The sequence below is a fragment of the Cetorhinus maximus genome, chromosome 17 (assembly GCF_964194155.1).
Source record: "Cetorhinus maximus chromosome 17, sCetMax3.hap1.1, whole genome shotgun sequence".
NCBI lineage: Eukaryota > Metazoa > Chordata > Chondrichthyes > Lamniformes > Cetorhinidae > Cetorhinus > Cetorhinus maximus.
In genome coordinates this window covers 101,256,635-101,277,288 of record NC_135895.1, presented here as the reverse complement: position 1 = coordinate 101,277,288, position 20,654 = coordinate 101,256,635, and the positions used below count along the sequence as shown (strand labels likewise).

General features: G+C 39.2%; 1 protein-coding gene across 3 annotated transcripts in view; it reads right to left on the bottom strand.

The window, feature by feature from the left end:
- Positions 1-1,045: 1,045 nt before the first annotated feature.
- Positions 1,046-20,654, bottom strand: part of dennd1b (DENN/MADD domain containing 1B) — a 278,033-nt gene continuing 258,424 nt past the window's right edge. For all 3 annotated transcript variants that reach the window (XM_078561729.1, XM_078561730.1, XM_078561731.1), the window contains 3 exons: positions 12,505-12,578; positions 5,647-5,863; positions 1,046-5,108 (listed from right to left, as the gene is read on the bottom strand). In XM_078561729.1, coding sequence (XP_078417855.1) covers positions 4,560-5,108; positions 5,647-5,863; positions 12,505-12,578 — 840 coding nt within the window. In that variant the 3' untranslated portion in view covers positions 1,046-4,559. The remainder of the gene's footprint in view (positions 5,109-5,646; positions 5,864-12,504; positions 12,579-20,654) is intronic.

Sequence of the window (20,654 nt, the reverse complement as noted above, 5' to 3'; positions counted from 1 at the left end):
AAATTGGAAGTGGTTTTAATTTGAACTCTTCCCTTTAAGACAGTCAGAACCATCCAAAGTTTGCAATTTAAATTCTATTTATGGATGGTTCTGATTGCAGGGCAGTTGCCCATCTCAAGTTTTAACTTCCTGGGAAATCCTTATCTAGGGACTTAAGGCGAGAGGAGGGGGGTGGGGGGAGTGTTGGGGGTTCCCTAGCACATTTCTGGGGTAGCCACCCCCCAGTTGCAATGCCCTCAAGCCCATATGAATGCAGTTTTTACAGCAAGACAATCCATTTCCTATTATTCATTATACCATGCTAAATAATAGATTTTATAATTTGTCTATTCACACAGACATAACTCGCAAGTCAGCAATCTTTCAAATAACTGGTACTCACACTGCAGACAGCCTTTTCCCAGGGAGGAAGTGCTTGATCTCTGACCCCTCATTTAGCTCTTCACATCAAGGATTGGTTCGGCAAGCTGCCAATCAAACCTATCCCTCAAATGAGAACCCACCCTTTTGGTGTGGAAGCCATGGCAGCTACACTGGCTAAATAGCAACACGCCCTGGTGGGCACAATCAATGGAAACCATTGTTGCATTGAAGTACATATACGTTTGGAAAGTTTTGGACAAACCCCATTATCTCAAATTGATATAGATGTGAGAGTACACCATTATGAGAAGGCTGGCATCCCAACACCATTCCAGATAGCTTCTCTGTCTCTCTATCTTCCCCCCCTCCACCCACCACAACCCCGCTCCCCCCCCCAATTGTTGCTGCAGTTAGCTCTTTATGAATAGAATCTAACTTCATAGGAACTTCATTGATTTTACGGTAATGATGAATTACTGTTCTGAACTAAATGGACAAGTTAGTTTTGCATTTAGGTTTGCTGGAACCCACCCAAATAACTGTACGCCTCTCCAATGCTAATAATAGCTCTTTTGATTAAATCACATGACCAAAGAATTCAGAGTGTTGGGTCCCATTAGCTGTACCACCAAAATAACTGCTCTTTGCAAATATTTAAAAGAAATGGGTTGAACAAAATATCTCAACGCAAAATTGAAACTTTATTGTTTGGCAAAGGCAAAGCACAGCTCTGCAAAGCCTGAGGAATTACTTTGTTCAGCCAATTTTGTACAATCTCACTTAATATTATACAGCAGATTGGAGAACCATCAAGAACAGATTAACCAGAGACAGCAAGTATCCCAACTGGTGTTACCAAATATACCCACCCTGATGAAATGGTCACTGGGTTTCATTTCAAACAGATATATTCTGAATTGGTACAGTGGTCACACAACTGTCATAAAAATGCTTTGTAAAAAAAAATTAATATACCCTCCAGCAGCTTAACCTGCAGTTTGTACATCAAAACCTGGGCAATTTGCAAATGCACATTCAACTGACAAGTTGAAATCCAATTTTCTTGCAGTATATTTTTGAATCACACAGGGAAGTAACTCCACTAATAGGATAAGATGCTGTGAAATATAACTTTAACTGTGTTCATCTGGATAAAAATGGATGGCCTCTACAAATGAGCCTCCCTAAGGAGCACTGAAACTAAAATTGGCACCAACAGCAGTTCTACAGATGATTAGCCCGAACAGTGACTTGGTGCTTTAAAAGCCAAATTACTGGCTTTTTCATTAGACTTTGAAAACAAACAAAAAAGAAGACAAGGTGTACAAAAAAGCCAGACTCAGTTGGGATACACATTTAAATGGCATTAATAGAGAACAGAACTTAAGCAACAAACTGGATGTTATTTACAGCATTTGGACAGGTTAGGACAACTTGGATAACAACTGGCTTAGCTTCTGTTGATTCATGGATAAGTGTATTAGCTAGGTGCTTAAATGAACAATTAGATAAACATTTGAAAAAATTAGACATGCAAGTAATTTATAGGATGAACTACACATGTACATTTTTAAGAGTTGGACAATGGTAATGGGCAACATTTACTTTTAAACAAATAGCATGTAAAAGTAACACATGCTTAAGACATAGGCCGTTCTACATTTTATCAACATAATACATTTGGAAAAAGTGCACTGTAAATTATGGAAGTGACACAAACTATGGAACTTCAAGCACAAGTGGTTGCAAGAACATGGTGGACTACTGATAAAATAAAATATTAAAGACATAGATGGGAAAAGAAAATCTATAATGAAAGAGAAAACTAATTCCACAGCAACCTTTATTCCCAATGACTTCTTGATCGACCATGGAGCAAGTTTCAATGTTTCCAATTCAACCTGTAGGCAATTGAGGTGCTTCTCTGTACTCCAGGTTAAACTTTCATATTTTAAAAAACTTGATGTAAAAATCTAACTCGAAAGCAACATCTTCAATACAAACAATTTGTAAATAGAATTCATATTGCACAAAAGTTATACTAAAAAAGACAAAATGCCTTTTGGGTGCTGAAAGAGGCTGCATTTTAAATTATTTTCAATATCTAAACCAAAGACAACAATAAGAGTAGGTTGAATTGATGAGAGAGCATTGAAAACAAAAACTTGGATCTATTTTGAGTTTTTGGGAAGTCTGAGGTATATCAAATCCTGATGATTTTCTGTTTTGATATACAGCCTATGTAATGTGACGGCAATATTGCACTTTCATATGTCAGTGCACGTACCATCTTTTCATGCACATTACATTCTTAGCTTCAAATCAATATGTTATCATTCCCAAGATAAAGTTCCGTACCAATTATTTGTTTCCATTAAGGCACATGTTCCAGCCTTTGCCACAGCGATGTTTCAGGTATTTTAAATGCCTAAAAACATTAGAAATATTTATATAATATATGCATCTCTGACTGAATAACAGAGTTCTTTAATAACATCCAGTTAACAGAAAAAAAATTAGGACCGAGGAACACAAGACCAAAAATATATCGCATGTGCCCGGTAACAGAGTGCAAGACGGTGTATTGTTGAAAGTAATCATCAAGTAACCAAATGTTATCTACAGATTTAAAAGTATTAAACATTAGTGTAGCACATGTTACTGGAATCACCTGGTTTCTGTATGTTGCCATCGATCCTGATATTTATTTACCCTGTTTGTACACATTGAAGTACCATTAATGTACCAGGAGTACCAACAGCACGTTCTTCTTCCCCTTATATCCCAGTGTTAGTTGCCATTTACATTACACCAGTCCTATTACAGTCACATTCTAAAAAACCACAACAATATTTCACTATTAACTTTTACAGCATTTGTGCACATTTGTTCAATACAAAAAACACTTTACACCAAGGGTACATAGAAAATTGAGAACACTTAAAATCAATATCAAAATGTTAACAATTGTATTTCATTGTACGCCAAAACTTTTAAATGAAGTCTCAAGAAAGCTGATTGCATGTCTTGTAAAAAACTGTTTTGTTGCTAAAATATCACTCAAGAGAGGTTCAAGTGAGCCATCATTACTGGTGTTGAGGGAATAAACACAATTCAACTTATTTCGGGAAGGCATGGATTGAATACTCATTGGTACCAACAGGTTGCTGATTAAATAAAACGCAGCATTATCTCCAGAAGAGATTTCTTTCCCCCCTTTACTAACCACAGTGTGCATTGTCATTCCTGATAATTATTGCCAAATGAACTGATTTCAAGCATTTTCAGGTTTACTCTTTTTAAGCGCTAAAGTGTTATTCCATAACACTTCTAAACAAGATGAAGAAATTCACAAAAGATGCTACATGAGGGTTTCAGAGGACTATGATTTCTGTAATTTTTAAGGCAGTACCTTTGATTATTTGGCATTAATTTACTGCATATTTCATTTAAAACATGAAAAACATAGGTAAAATGTAAATGGGGTGTTGAATTAAGCCAGAGTAACGAACTTGTAGATGTATTAAAATGAAACAGGAGGGTTGAGGAAGGCTTGAAATGTAAGGAATTGCAGAGAATAATGACCACTGTTCCCTCCTCAAGTGCTTGCAAACTCAGACAATCCCACTGCATCCACTCGACACTACACAAGCTTATGTATATATTTTATATATAGCATGCAACAATTTAAATATTGCAAGGCATTTGCCTTGTTAGCCTGATTTGGTTGGAACTAAGCAGGAAAATCTCACCGACCCTGATAGGAAATCGCAGTCTCCCATTGTGATGTTGAAACATAAGGTTGTCTGTTGTCTCTCAGACTTAAAATCAATCATTGTTCACCTGACTACAACTTAAATTGAAATGACTTCTGTTGTGTGCATGCATTCCTGATTCCTGGCTTGTCAAAATTCTATCTTGCAACAATTTGTAGTCAAATGTTTAGCCCAAGTGTATAAATCAGAAATTATTTTAATAGTCCAGTTTAGCAGTGTGTTAAAGATTAAACTTGAGAGAAAAGTCTATATTTGATTTTGCATAATACCGAAAAGCAGTGCATTTTGCTTCATCTGCACTTAAAAAATGCTCAAGAAATCCACCCCTTCTTGCAGTCTCCACACTTAATCTTTCAGTTTCTTAAATAGCTATCTGAATTGATCCCAGCTTAGAATATTGCTGCACTTTCGCACTTTGTTCTAAGTGTTGGTAGCGGAAGCATCAATACTGGAAACAATATGATTGGTTTCAAATCTGGAACATAAACAGTCAATCTCTTTGAGTAGATCTATTTCACTTGTGGGTTTTATCAGTTCAGTCTCAACATCTTCTTTCTCCCAAGGGATTAAAGCTGATGGGTATTTTGCTGTATTTTGACTCTGTTCTTCGTTGGTACTGTCTTCACTGGTTAGTGTTCGTTTTGGCTCTTTTAGTTTGGCTGAAATTTTTTTCTCCTGGTTTGATTCTTGATTGGAGGCAATGGCTGCCACTGAAGTTTTAAAAGACGAGTCACTATTAAGCTGAGGAAAAGTTGTTAACTCGTCAACAAACACACTGGAGTTGTCATACGATGGTATTTCAAAGGTAGCTGGACTTTCAGTCAAAGAACAGAATGATTTTCTGGGAGATGGGGGAAGGGGCCTTCTATGGACAACAGTATCATCTTGTCCCAGGTGCCAACTCAGGTGATCACCATACACTTCACCAAATTCAGCCAGGTTTCCCTCACTTGGAGTATTGGACTTGTACTAACAAAATAAGAGACATGTTCAGTACGAAAGATCCCAAAACTACAATGGTAAATAAAATAACAATGCATTGTCAAGTATGAAAGGCAGATAATAAATCTTATGTTAAACCTCTTATGCAAAATAGCTATTTCTTATGTCATCTTTGATTATTTAACATTTTCTAAATCCTCAAGCTTTGAACTAGGCAACAATTGCTTTTGACTTTTCTGTAATTCTTTCTTTCCAAATTAGTTCCCAACAGCATTTTATGTTGGGAAAGGATGAGAGCCATAAAACAGATGCCTCCAGCAATTACACCAATGGCATTCCTTGCTCATGCATAAAGTGTACGCGCGAAAAGACAAAGAAACAAAGGAGTGAAACAAACTAACTGAATTAAACTGAGAAACTTCAGTGTCTAGGGGAAGCCTGATTGCAACCTTGCTTGAGATTGCTTTTTGAATTAAACTATCTAGTGAGCTTGAGAGTTATATTGCTTTGATCTTTTAACTTGATGTACTACCATGATCTTACAAGTGTAATGCAGAGTACTCACCACAGCTTTATAACTGATATCATCCATTGATTTGAAGAAATCCAGGCTTTTTGCACCACACAGCTTTCCTTGATCTGAACTGTGTGTACTAAGGGTGTCAAGGATCTCTCCCAACAGGTCCATCTGACCTGCAGATTCTGACTCTAGTTCAACCTGCTCAGAATCATCACTGTCATCAATATAGGCACATACTTCTCCACTGTCTTCAGAAGATAACCTAAGAAATATGAATATTGCTTAGTTCTGTAAGATGGAAGACATACTTACTCTGCTCATCATGCATAAATAAAAACAGCCATTTATTAAAATACTTCAAAGGTTAATTAAAAGTCCCAACTTTTACTAAAAAAAAATGTTGTAACACACTTTAAAATGTCTCAAGTAAATTATATGGAACTTGTAAGTATGAAGGATAATTTATGCTGAATGAGGGGTGAGTAGAAAAATCAAATGATGCGTGGATCAAGTCACCTAGGCTACTTCTATTAGTTACTGAATTTCTGTGAGATAAGGACAGGGCAGTTTTATTCCATGTGTAATCACAGAACTGCAAACATGAAATTCAGGTATTTGTAAGGCATTAAAATAAATTTAAATATTTTAAAAATACGTCACAAATGGAATGAATGGGTCACTGCGAATAAAAACATTAGGAGGTCTTGTGGCACAGTGCGTAGCATCCCTGCCTCTGAGCCTAAAGCTCTGGGACTTGACTGTTATAGAAAGTGCAATCAGAATGTGGTCAAACAGGTTGATTATCAACCTGTAAATCCTTCCAAAACGCCACGGCAGGTGTCAAGAGCAGGAGAGTCTCCTGGTCAGTCAAGCTTGATGAAGAGTAGTGCCCCTCAAGCTGGAGAAACTAGCCGCCAAAACAGACAAAAGCACATGCTTTGTCTGCCTCATGTGTCCCGAGGCACGGGCAAGAACCAAGAAGGGAAGAAATAGAAAGATATAACCAGAAGTGTGTGTGTTAAATTGTCAAAAAATCATTTGTGACATCATTGTTCTGGACTTGGAGCTGTGTTCTGCCCCTATATGCAGGCAGGCTGACATGAACATTCATGCTGGTAGTTGGCATGTTGGTTTGGCAACACCGTCAGCCCCAGGGCCATTTTCCCAGAGGCAGGATTGGCAGCCAAAAGGGCTAACCGTCCACAAGTGGGAGTAATCAATTAATGGTAATTAATGGCCTATTAAGATCCAATGTCAAAGGCTGACTGCAGGTGCCTCTCCCACCCGCCACCTCACCACCACCACCATGAATGGGGAACGAGGCCAACTGCCTGGAGGCAGCCTTCTGTTCTGAAGTCTGCCTGACTGCAAGCCTGGGTGTTTTGATTGTTAGAGGTTAAAGGGGGCCCAATATGTTTCACTGGAAAGGAGGTGCAAGATGTTTACACTTGCAGACAATGGCAGCAACCTGTGTGCGAACAGTAGATAGCGTGCGAGTCCCCAGTGTCCGAGATGTGTTGAGAATATCAAGTTGTAAACAGTTGTGCTTTAAACAATCAATTTACTTAACAAATAAAGGAAAGTTAGAGTCTCAAGGATAGTGAAACAGTATTTCTACCTGAATACAAGGCCCTTGTGATTCACATTGCCATGGAGATGTGCTTTGTGAGGGGAAAGAGTCCAAGATATAGCTGAAAACTCACAGACAAGGTTAGTCTGTCGGGATCCAGGATAGGGAGTACAGCTATAGGCAGGAAGACAATGTAGTTCACTGTGCAGGAAAGCGGGTGGGAATTCATGCTCATATTGAAAAGACTGAATTCATGACAAGTTAATATGAGGCTGGAAGATTCACCTAGTTTTCGCTAGAGGAAGAACCTCCAGCAGAAAAAAAAAATCCCACTGTGAAAACAGTTCTGAGATTAAAAGTTCACAGGCTGAGCAAGGAAAAGAGCAGAAGTAAACCCCTGGGAGCTAAGAATTTCATTGGACTGGTTCAGGGAGAATTGAATGTCTATTGAAAGAACAGTGTAAAGTATATATTTGGGATGTGTATTTTTGGTTGTGCTAAAAGAAAAAAGAGGAATGCGTGCTTTGTGGTTTAAGGCATAAGTTGCCTGCAAAGATACTGTTTAGTCAATAGTGTTTTTAGTCTTCTATTATAGTAAAAATCTTAAAACTAGAAATCTTGTCACGTAATTCTTTCAGCTATTTACTGGAAGTTTGAATATCTTTTTAAAAGTTATCGGTCTCTGCAGAGATTATAAGACAGGTCACAGCTGTGGCTGCCTGCTGCCTTGGGGGATGGTTTCCCCTTCGCAATGGTGGCCTGGCTGCTGCCTTGGGGGATGGTTTCCCCCTTCGCAATGGTGGCCTGGATGCTGAGCCCACTTCGACGTTTACAACTTAGAAAAGTTGGAGAGAGGACGCCTCAAGATGGAGGTGACCATCCTCTTACGTGAACTGTAGACGGTTGCTCCCTCTTTGCTGGAGGGTCTCCTTTTGGCCCCCCCCCCCCATTATCTTTAATTGGACAGTGAGCCTGCCCTCTGACCACTAATTGACCAATTCAAGGAAAATTACTGCCATGTGATTTTTTTGCACACAATGTGGGGTTATGACCTGCCGTCAGGGTCCCAACCCAAAACCCTGAACCTGGTCCCTGAAAAACCTGAATGGTTGAAGCTATTAACATGCAAGGAACTGACTCCTGGCTTATTCCAAAAAAGAACTCAATTTCTTTCAGGAGGAACCAATCAGTTTGAGAGATGAAGCGACAACAACTAAAATAACAGTGGCAAAATACTGCGGATGCTGGAAATCTGAAACAAAAACAGAAAATGCTGGAAAAACTCAGCAGGTCTGACAGCATCTGTGGAGAGAAAGACAGAGTTAACTTTTCAAGTCCGTATGACTCTTCTTCAGAATAAAACAACAAAAAAACATTGTCTCCTGTTATTAGCCATAGCACATTGAATAGCTATTAATTAATGGTGACATCATAGTAGTTATTTACATATTTTCCATTGTTGTATGAGGAAAGATTAAGCTTCACTGAAGGGCATTCAGATAGACTTCATCAATCTCAGGACCCAGATATAAATTGTCTTTGGATTTTAGGGGTTAACTGAAATAAGGGGAGTGGTGGAGGGTGTTGGTGGGGAGGTGGAGTAAAATATTCTGATTATAGCACTTTGAATGTTTCTGATAGCAGTGAAACTACGTTCATGGTCCTTTTCCAATAGCCTCTGTATACAGACATACTACTGAAGTTAAATAAATTAAAACTACATAGCTGACTAGCACTGATGAATATTTCTCTTCTCAACTAGCTCATCCTAACTGTTGGGGCGGTTGGGGGGGTTGGGGGTTGGAGGGGTTGGGGGTGCAGCGCAGACTCAGGGACCATGAAGAGAAGGAAGAGTGGCAACAGGCAGAAGAAGCAGGAGCCCTCGAATACTGAGCTACAGCATGATAGGAGCAAGAGACACAAATAGAGTACTTGAAGCCTCTGTTGGTGTCTGCAGAACCGGTGACGTGAACTGGAGTGGACATACAGCTGCTAGAGACCAAGGAGGACCATCTGGACAGCACAGAATCCACTCGCAACACCACCTGCCCCCCCGCCAACCTTCCCAGAGCCTGGGAAACCCCCAGCGGTTAGGAAGATACCCTTTGTGGTCTGGATGTCAAGGTAATCTGGCCCACATGGTTGAGGGAGATTAGCAATTGGAGTGCCATTAACTGTCGCTTCTGCTGGACGCAAGGCATCCCAGCTCCCGCTGCTCTACAATGAGCTCTGTTACTCAGTTGATTCGAGACCAGGGGCTGAATTTTGCAGTTGGCAAGCAGGGGGCGGGGCCCATTTGCCGACGCATAAAATGACGCGGGATGATGTCTGGCGGAACCCCAACATCATCCTGCCCCATTTAAATTTTCAGGCAGGCGGGGGCACAGCAAAATCAGCTGTGCACCTGCCGACCTGTCAATGGCCAATTGAGGCTATTGACAGGATCAGTGAAACAATTAAAGGACCTGCCTGTCCAACCTTAAGGTCAGCGGGCAGGCCAGGAGCCCCGGCGGGCAATAGAGAAAACATGAAACCTCATCTACCGGCGGGATAAGGTTTCATGTAGGGATTTAAGAAGCTTAATAAAGTTTTAGTGTAATTTATGAACATGTCCCATCTCATGTGACATTGTCACATGAGGGGGACATGTTAAGGGTTTTTTTTTCTGTTTTTAACGTTTTTAAAACTGTCAGCGATCTCCCTGAGGCAGCACTTAGCCTCAGGAAGATGTGCGCTCTTTCGGGTGCATGCGTGAAAGAGCACACTCTCACTTTTGGGGAATCCCCGCCCCCCCCCGCCCCCACAGAAAGCGCATAGCGCTTCTCGCCGGACGTCACGCTGGGTGGGCCTTAATTGGCCCTTCCACGTAAAATGGCGGCGGGGCCCGCTTCTCCGGCGGGGATCGGCTCCCCGCCCGCCGGAGGTTGGGTCGGGCCCACCCGCCCGACAGGCAGAAAATTCTGCCCCAGGAGTTAAAACTCTGGATGGTTTCCTGGTGTGTCTGAAGGGTTGGGTCATGGTCGTCCATTATAAATAGTTTGTTTCTATGAGGTAAGCTTTTCTGTGAACGGACATAAAGATTCGATGCTGGTGAAATAAAGGATCCCTGTTTTACAACTTTCATGCAGTGTGTGTACTTGAATTGAATGTTACAGGAAGAATGTCAGCACCCAGTGATGTCAGCACCCAGTGATGTCAGCACCCAGTGATGTCAGCACCCAGTGATGTCAGCACCCAGTGATGTCAGCACCCAGTGATGTCAGCACCCAGTGATGTCAGCACCCAGTGATGTCCACCCCTGCAGATTCCATTAATAGCCAGGCTAGCTCGTCAATCAACAACAATGGCCTGGAAGATGCAGACCTGCCACATGCATATATTGGATTACTGATCCCATCATAACAGTTTGATTTGGTTCTGAATTTCCAACACCATATTTGTCAGCTTGAAAGCCTTAACCTCATGGTTCCCATGGGCCCATTGGAGGAACCCTCCCCCCCCCCGGCCCCCCGGCCCCCCCGCCCCCCCAAGCTGTAATTTCCCTCCAGGTTGTCCCTCCCCAATGGGGTCTCAAACCCCAGTCCTCACCCACCCCATCACCAATCCCCAAAGGTCCGATCCATTGCAGCTCGTCTCCTCACTGGCCAAGTGCCAAATCAGCATTGGCCACCCTTCCCCTTGGCACTACCGGTACACCGAGAGCTATCAGGCTCCGATTGGCTGTCAGCTCTCTGAAGCAGGACTACCTGTCCCCGTGGGGCAGATTTCCCCCCTCCAGTCTGGTAATGGCCAATTAAATGACTGCAGGGCAGCAATTCTTCCCCTGGGCAGGCTCCCGCCCTACCCACCCAACTTTTTAGCCAGGGGCGGGGACCACTGCACCCTGTACAATTCAGCCCACTGATCTTAATGTCAAGGGCAGTACATTCACACCTATTTCTATGATTTGTTTTTCTCCCACTGTTGTACAGAGTTGCTTACAAACGGGAATGAAGTGTTACCTCTCCCTTTCCCCATTTCTCTGATTTGCTGCTCCAACACCAATTCTAGACTCCTCTGCCCTCATTCTGCCTGCTTATCAGAGGTGATACATTTCTGCTTCCTTTCCAAATGGAGAACGTGCAAAACACGAGCTACACGAGATGGAATTTATCCACTGTTTCTAAGCAATGGTGAAAACTGCAACATAAGATTATCAAGCAATTTGGCTAAATAAGAGGTGCAGTTTGACTCCACCTATCAAAATTAATTGCTAAAAATCTTTTTGTCCTCTGCTAATGGAATATTAAATCCACATCCTACTGTATGCAAAATCTTTCTGAGCTCTATGACTGAGGCTATGCGTAGCATGTACACACACAAAAAAGATTATCTGAAAATAATGAACACTAACAACGAAATATAATACAATGTTTTTACATCTCTCATTTGTAGTATTGTGAATGAACTTATCTGCGGTCATTCAGTTATCAAAGATGAACACATGCACATAACATGCCAATCCAGATCAGTGTTAAAAAAAGATACACCTTCCACAAGTGCACAAACTTCGATATTTTGAAACCAGTAGAGGTCAGCATTGATGCATATATTTTTGATACCGTGCATCTATTATCCAATGCGATCCTCTCATCAGAAAGGAGATATAATTAAGTGCAGAGGTATAACCAGTCATTGCAACAATGAAAAGACTTGGGTTTTTCCCAAATTGAATGAATACTTCCATCAAACATGTGTCCAGTCTGCTTTATCTGTTGTAAATAGTTTTGCAAGGTGAATTAAAATGTGCAATTTAAAATACTACATTAAACTGCAGCTGTACAATTATACATAATCAACAGTTTAAATATCTTCATATTCTAATTGTAATGCCTGCAAACATCTAACTAAGCAACACATTTCTGCAGGGCTATCCTGGTATCAATTTACTGTTTAGTACAAGAAGTTGTTTTTGAAAATAAATTGGCATGGTTTGACAGGAAATAGTGTATGGAGAGGAACCATGTGTTCATGCAAGAAATTATATACCCAATGAGTCACAAATATAATTCACCATTAAAGTAGATAATTTTGGAAAATATCGAAAATATTGTCCTTCCTGAAATATTATATTTATATAATACAATACTTATGAAAACATAGCTGAACATTAGATATACATCATCCATGCTAAGAGATGCATTGCATATAATATACTTGTCACTTAACATACATTCATCAGTTTTAACCTTTTGTTAAAACTTAGCTGACATCTATCTGTCCAAAAGGTACCGGGAATGAAAAATCAAGTACAAAACAAAAGACACACAAAAAGAACTGAAATGATTCCTTACTTGCTTGCTCTGTCTGCCTCATCAGCATCCAGTGGGGAAACAATACCAGCTTGTGAAGATCGTTGAGGGCGAACCTAAAGACAAGTAGACAGAAGAGATTTTCATTTCCAATGCTTCACTCCTTATACGCCTCTTCCATTTAGTTCTATGGATGGCAGCAGCCTAGCAAAAGTAGCCTCTCCTTGAGAGAGCCAGTACAGAGAATGTCTGTGGCCTATTTAACCAATCCTGTCCTCAGTAATGCCCCAAATAAGCAGTACTTCTGAAAAGGCCACTGGACAGCAACTCGGTTTTTTTCCCTTTCCAGGGGAATATTGATGTTAATGCTGCATTGTCCTTAATCAGCTGAACACGGACACTGTTGTACAAGGTTGATGCATCATTTTCAGTAGGAAAACATGGGCACTCAGTTATCATAATTCAAATAATACAAATCTTTTTTCTGGGAAGGTACTGTTATTATAACTATCTTCCTTCGGATAAGAGTAAGAAACTTTACACTGTTAAAAGCCCTATAAGTTATATGCATCAGACAGCATAAATATTAGTGATGCAATATTGTTATATACATTTTTAAAAAATGTATGTAAGTTATTAAGTGGAATTAATCACATTTTGCATTCATTGTCCGGAAACAGGATATCACCATTGTTCCAATGCAGCCCACCCAATAAACCAAACCCTGGCATTCAGTTAACTAAATATTATATGTACTAGCAGATCTTCTAGGGTGTTGTTCATAGTATTTGGATGGTGCAGAGTTTTATAATGATGGGTGTGTCATACCATGCATGCACGATATATAATTCTGCAGCTAAGCTGCAACAGTGTCATTGCTGGTCACTCCATCAAAGCCCCAAAGCAATATCCTAAGGTTAAATACCGTAGCTGAAAGTTTTCACATAGCCAGGTTCTACTAAAGTTTTGACTCTAGGTCAGAAAGGAAACAACATGAAATTATTTATATTTATATACATATATATTTATAGATACTTAAAACACTTCAAAGTAGGATAGGATTCAAACCTATAATTTTTATAATGGCAATTTTCCTATAACACTGCCCACACTAAATAGAAGGAGAAGAACACTATCATGGAAACACAAATATTCTTTAACTAAAGTGTAAGCAAGTGTATGTATAAGTGTATACTTATAATTAGACTTTATAAGTGAACACTTAATGTATCCTTCAACTAAGAGCTACAGATATTGTGGCTCTGGTACCAATTAGACAATGCGAGTGTATGAGTGAGTGTAATAGTGAGGGTGAGCTTAAGCAAATGAGAAAGATGGAGCCTGCCATGTATTTTTCAAAATTGAGTAAAATCATGGCAAACAAACCAAGTTCAAACTTAAATCAGTGTTATCGCAAACAATGAAAGTCACAAAAATTCTTTAACAAAAACAGAATTACCTGGAAAAACTCGGCAGGTCTGGCAGCATCGGTGGAGAAGAAAAGAGTTGACGTTTCGAGTCCAACATGACATGTCATGTTGGACTCGAAACGTCAACTCTTTTCTTCTCCACCGATGCTGCCAGACCTGCTGAGTTTTTCCAGGTAATTCTGTTTTTGTTTTGGATTTCCAGCATCCGCAGTAGCTTTTAGCTTTTTGTTTTTACAAGAATTCTTTATCCTGTCTATGATGAAATGGTCATGATAAACTACATGAACTTTGACCGTTTCAGCTCCTCAATATTTCACTGGCTTTTAATGATATTTTTATTGCAGTAGCAGATTACACTGATGCCCATTTCAGTTTTAAAGTTGGAATTCTATGAAACTGAGTAACCCATGCATTTAGTCATCCCCAGTCCTGAATGTAATGATTAGAAGTTATGCATTCTACCACGCCCACTTTGGAGTTCCACAATTTTGGACACAAAAAGAAAAACAACTACAAGTGCTGACTGTAAGGAACTGTCAAGTGGGGGATGATTCTATCTGCCCAAGAAAGAAAAAAAAATGCTTCCTTTCTACTTTGTCACTGTTTCAAGAATTGTGCAATGTTGCTTTCTTTTCTCTCTCATATATGACAGCATCAGGGGAAAAGGGTGCTGCTGTAGAGGCAAATTACAGGGTAGGCAAAACTGCATAATATTATGGTGTGAATAAAACAGCACCAGTTAGTAAAATTACATCTTCAGCTGGAGAAGGCGCAGCTTCCCCAGATAGATTTTCATGTCTAAGGTTTGGGGCTCCATTCATTTTTTGTATCATTTAATGTTTTGCTCTTTCTTCCTAGAAAATTATCACTTTTAAGCCATTGACTTTTAAACTTTCAATCCCTTATCCTAAATCACATTATGCATTCAGTTCCATCACAAACACACTGTATCTAAGTCATCAAAATCAACTTCAATACGCCTGCAATTCCTGCATCACATTTTCTTAGCAGAAAGACTAAGATGGATGCTCATTGTCAGGTACAACACTTCACAGCACCTTGTTTTTTTTTAAAGCAGGCCTGTACCTGTCTGGCAAGAGGAAATGCTGCACAATGTTGTATTTAACAATGCATTTATCCATCTCTATGATAAATTCCCTACAAATGGCAAAAATTTTTAATGTAAAATGTCTTTAAAAACATGTCCATACGACTAACAGAGACTGTTCTCTTTTTGACCTACCACTTTGGATCTCTCGGCGTGCATCAGCAATGGCCAAAAGGGCAGGCAATTTGCCCTAAGCCTTCATCTGTACAGCTGTGAAATGGGTTAGAGTTTCACTGATGTCAGGTGGGTGAAGAAAGAAGGTCAAGGCTAACTGTGTTCCTGATATCTTAATAACCTCACTCCCTGCAGGAAGTGCTTAACCTCTAATGAGCAGCCAACCCATGCTCTCCGTTAGTGGAAATCACAAACATGATCATGTGCCCCAATATTAGGCAATGCAGTGTGCTGGAACAACATGCTTTCTGTGTTTGGCTAACTGAATTTTGTTGGTTGTGCATTTGAAAACATCAGGTGACTCAGGACCCAACCAAATGATTAAATAGTAACTAACACTCACTATCCAGGCTCAAGTGAAAAATAACACTGTCGATCAAAATACAAGAGAGAGAGGAGACCAACTGCCCTTGCAGATCTACAATGGCAAGAAGGGGAAAGGAGAACCAGTGGGAAAATTAAATGCAATTTGAGTTGCAAATGCAGAAAACTCATTAACCTTTCTAGGGTATGTAGGTGCTGTATTTTTCCAGAAATGACTATTCCTTTGCGTGTCTCTCTACACAAAATGAGAAACTTTGACAACCAGTTTAAAATGTTAATTTTGGAACCAGATGACAGATTTCTGATAATTATTTTTCAGTTGTTACATAGGAACCTTTTTGTAGCAGTATGTTTAACCCACATAAAAGTCTTTGTTGTCAAACTGCATTTGAACAGTAAAAAAAAAATCAAGTGTCTATACTTTATTTTTGAACTACTCATTTAAATACAAAGGTAATTATCAGTAATGAGCACACTTTGATCTTTCCACAAAAGACAAGCTTTCATGTACTTTATTGTACATTTGTTCTAAATAGTACTGTATGTTTCTCCTGCATGTGTTAATAATCCATTTTTTTTCCAGAAAGAATATTTTTAATGATTGCATTTTTAAATGACAAAATCAATGAGGGAAAATAAATCACAGAAACCACTTCAAGTGGTGCAGCTGAAGAGTTGCCCTGTACCATTCTTGAGGTTTCCAAAACACTATATATATATGTATATGTATATACACACACCATAGAATTTTTAAAACAAGTGACTGCCCCACCCCGGTAAGAAGTCATAGCAAAGGCAATTAGACAAGTTTCCAATTTCCAGCTTCAAAATATTCTATTAATTATAGACTTCAAAGTCATAAAGTTGTTCAGCTTTCATTAGAAAAATGTGCCCATCTATAAAACTTGACTAATGTATGCATGAAATATGTAAATAAACCCCACTTCCTGCTGTCTGCCGAAGGGCAAATAACTTTTGAGTGTTTTGCATTTGGAAGATACATACTTCTAATTTAACAATGGACAGACTAATACCAAGAATTAAGTGAGATACCAGAGTTCTACACTACAAATATACTTGAATTAACTAACTCTCCCCAGTTAAATAGCATTCCACTACTTTAGGAATAAAATGCAATTTATCCTGGCAAACTAGATAGACAGTTATTTGGAATAATTTAAATCTACAAGATACACTGTGGCAACTCATCAAGACTTCTTCAACAGCACCTCCAAAGCTGCAACCTCCACCACCTAAAAGGTCAAGGTCAAGGAAAGCAGGCACATGGGAATACCTCAAAGTCCCACATCATCCTAATCTGGGTGTAAATGGTTGTTCCTTCATCATCACTGGGTCAAAATCCTGGAACTCTACTTAACAGCACTGTGGCGGACCTCCATCACACATATTGCAGTAGTTCAAGATAGAACCTCATCACCATCTTCACAAGAGCATCTGGAGATGGGAGCCACATATGAATAATTTCAAGAGTTTTGTAAGTGTACAATTGCAGTGATTTGAGATTTTTTTTCATTCCATACACAGTTTTATGATTCGAAATACCATAGTGAAACAAGATATTCTTCACTGCAAAACCGGGTCCAATGATTTCCTTCAGCCTTAAGCACATTGAGTTTTCTGGTATTCTGATATTTAAAAAATTCTGGACGTACAGATGTATTCCACTAGGGTCAATTGGCAAATAATTATCCTTTTGAGGAGGAGATGAAAAAATATGAAATGCAAACATTGGAATATGTTGACAATATTTTGTTTCACATAATGCTTGTTTTGATCTCTATTTAATGATATAAATAAGTTGCCTACACTTTGAACACAAATTACATTCAGTGCCACAACACCACCAAGGAACAGCAGAGTATTCTATTTGGGTAAGGAGGTGGATCAAACTGTTTTGTATTGTCTTCCTGTTTTATTGGCCCTTTGAAGATGTCACGCCCCACACAATGGAGTGGGCAGACAAACGAACTTCATGTTTAGCACATTGCAACAAGTTGCTGGGAGACACATGAGAATAGTTCGCAGTAACTTTCAGCACGAGGTAGAGAAGTGCCTCATCTGCTCCACCAAAAGCACACTTCAGATTGGTAGCATATTGAAGGAACACAGCTGATAGCACCTGTCTTACTACCCCACGGCACCACTCTAATGTAGTTGGTTCCATAAACATGAACCTTGCATATAATTTCATTGAGTATTGTCCTTCTCCTTCTCCAAATAAGTATGGGTTTAATAATTGCCTAATATTTCCTAATGATTACACCATGCACCTAAAATATATTTTTTAATTGTTCACCTGGACCAACATATACATCTTGGATCAACTTTCTGCTCGTGGTCAAACTACTGTACATTTCCTATTCTTTAGTCACTTTCTTTTCTAAATGATAAAACCTAAAATATTATTCTGAAATCCCGTTTGCTCCAACACAAATTATAATTTTTTGCATAATTAGTAAAGGCCAGTCATTTGCAAAGTAACTAAGAAAACAAATAGGACCACTAATGAGTACTTACTTCAAAACAGGTATTCATTCCTGGTTGTTTACATAAATTTATTTTTAAAAGCATCCAATGCCACAATGGGATTCCAGAGAATTCCCTGATAGCCAGAAGAGAGCACTTATTAAAGACTGTGCTGCATGTTACTGCATGCCCAGCATTACACACATCTTTCCTGGGAGACAGAAGCACCATGGACTGGCTCATTAATTACAAAGGTGAGAATTCAACGGCCAAAAGAATATGTATTCAGTCAGTTTGCTGAAATGTACCAAAAAAAACTTGCATTCACCTTTATTCACCAAAAACCTTAACAAGGCTTGAGAATTAAAATGTGTGCACTTTCTCTTCTCCCATGCCCTTCTATTGTGGTTTATTTAGCCTAAGGCTAGCCATCTGTTATCACGAGCAATGTTCTATAGTTAAGAAAACAAACAACAAAACAGCTAACCCAAGCAATTACAGGCAGCAGCACACAAATACAAAAGCACAAAAAAACCCAAGACTCTTTTTCCCCCAAGTGGTCAACCACGCCCACACATTGCTGACTCTGCGCTTAAAAAGGAGCAAGGAAGCAATTATTTTTTTGGCTTTTGGCAACAGATGAAGAAGAGCACATATTTGCATGGAGATTTGGAACACCCCTTTTACACAAAAAAAAAAATCAGTCCACGTTTTTATTTCATTCTAATAAACTCATTTCCCCCTACGTGATCAGCTTGCTCATGACAAAGTAATATTCATCTCTCTGGAATTCACATTACTTTCAACAGCCATGGAAAGTTTCATGAAATTTAAAGCATCACAATAAGTTTTAAAAAAAAAATTTGTTGCAATTTGGTGAATTGCTAGTAACCTGGGTAGTTTGCCTGTGGGTAATTTGGCTTTATGCATGACAAAGTGGCAATGATCTGGTTTGTTTTGGTGTTTTATTAAAATGACATCTGGATAGACATTCCCAGTTCTGCAATACCCTACCCTAGGCTGCAAAGCTACAATGGAATGCAACATTGCATATTCAAAGGCACTAGCTTTAATCAAGTAAAATTTACCAGTTTTATTGTTGGGCAGTTTAACCAATAGACGGACAAAACAAAATGTTGATGGCTAGGCTGTATTCAAGATATTATCAGTGCGGCTTACCATTAACTGGCTCTTTTCCAAATTGGGGGTTAATATGGGAGAAAAGAACTGTATAATCCAACATATTGCACAGGCACAATGAATGCTGTAAATTCGTTTGCCTTATTTTTGAACTGTTGAGCTCCTTATTTCAATAAAAGAAAATGAGCCATATACAAGTTAAGCTCTATTGAAACAATTTGGATGGTAGCCAGCGAGCTAATTCAGCAACACAAAAGTGCTGCGTGGGGGGAAAACAGTTCCTATAATTTTAGAATGTTTCAAGCAAACTTCACCAGAAGTCTTGAATACTCGGAATCAAAGGGTATGGGAGAAAAGTAGAGCTGAAGTAGCAGATCATCCATGATCTTATTGAATGGCAGAGCAAGCTCGAGGGGCTGTTTGGTCTACTCCTGCTCCTATTTCTTTTGTTTCAAATTATCTAAAATTGCATGAATTGAATACAATGAAACCTGCAAATTATGGACACGTTGGGGACTAGCATCAGGTGTTCTTTTCTGTAGGTGTCCTTACTTTCAAAATGGTCATTGTATGTTCAGAGGTTTTTTTTCCCTGAAAAGTCTCCAAGGACCAGCTAAGATTATGATCAGCATTTAATCAGCTACAACAATGCTAAAAACATCAACTGACATAAAAATGAACATACATACATACATACATATGAAGAAGGAGCAGGAGTAGGCCACTCGGCCCTTCAAGCCAAGTATCTGTATGATGGAATCAGTTCCTAAAGGCACTCAGATGCTGAACAACAATACTGTGTGGAGTTGAAAGTGTGCACATTTTCTGGGTTCACATGGGTCACGTGTGTGCATTTCTTCTGAATCCAGGTGGGGTGGGATCCGAGCGCATCTTCTGGCATATGTTGTCAATAAGGTTGCTTTCGGAAGCAAGGACAATGGGCTGCAGGGTTGATTCATACCCGGAAAAAATGCGCGGGCAAAAAGGAATCTAATAATTTGGTGGTCATCATGATCTTCAAAATCTGATGTATCACAAGTTTCAAACACTTCAATATTTGACTTGTTTCAAGATCTAAAACAGCTTAGTGCACAGTTTGTAATTTGCAAGTCTTCATGGTTTCAGAGTGCCTCTTGTATTTTTTAAATACAAATTATTTGGGTTTCTCAGTAACTACCCATTTATTCAGGTTTCCTTTCACTTTGTTTACAATGACAAAACAAAATATCTGATTATCAAGTCAACTCTCATTTGCCACTAGCAACAAACTATACTGAAGCAACAGATGCTTCAATTGAACAAAAATATATGTACCATGTGCAAAATGGTGAGGTTTTTTTTTATTAGCTCAAAATATAAGTTCAGAAGAGATTTAAACATTGACACTTTTAATGTCTTAAATTCCCAGTCAAAACAACATGGGCATTAAGAGGTAGGCAACTATAAACTGTTGGTGCAAAAACTGAATGGTTACATCTCTTCTCTGTCTCCTTGTAGCGTCTTCATTGTCTGAGGGTTGCAAATCATGG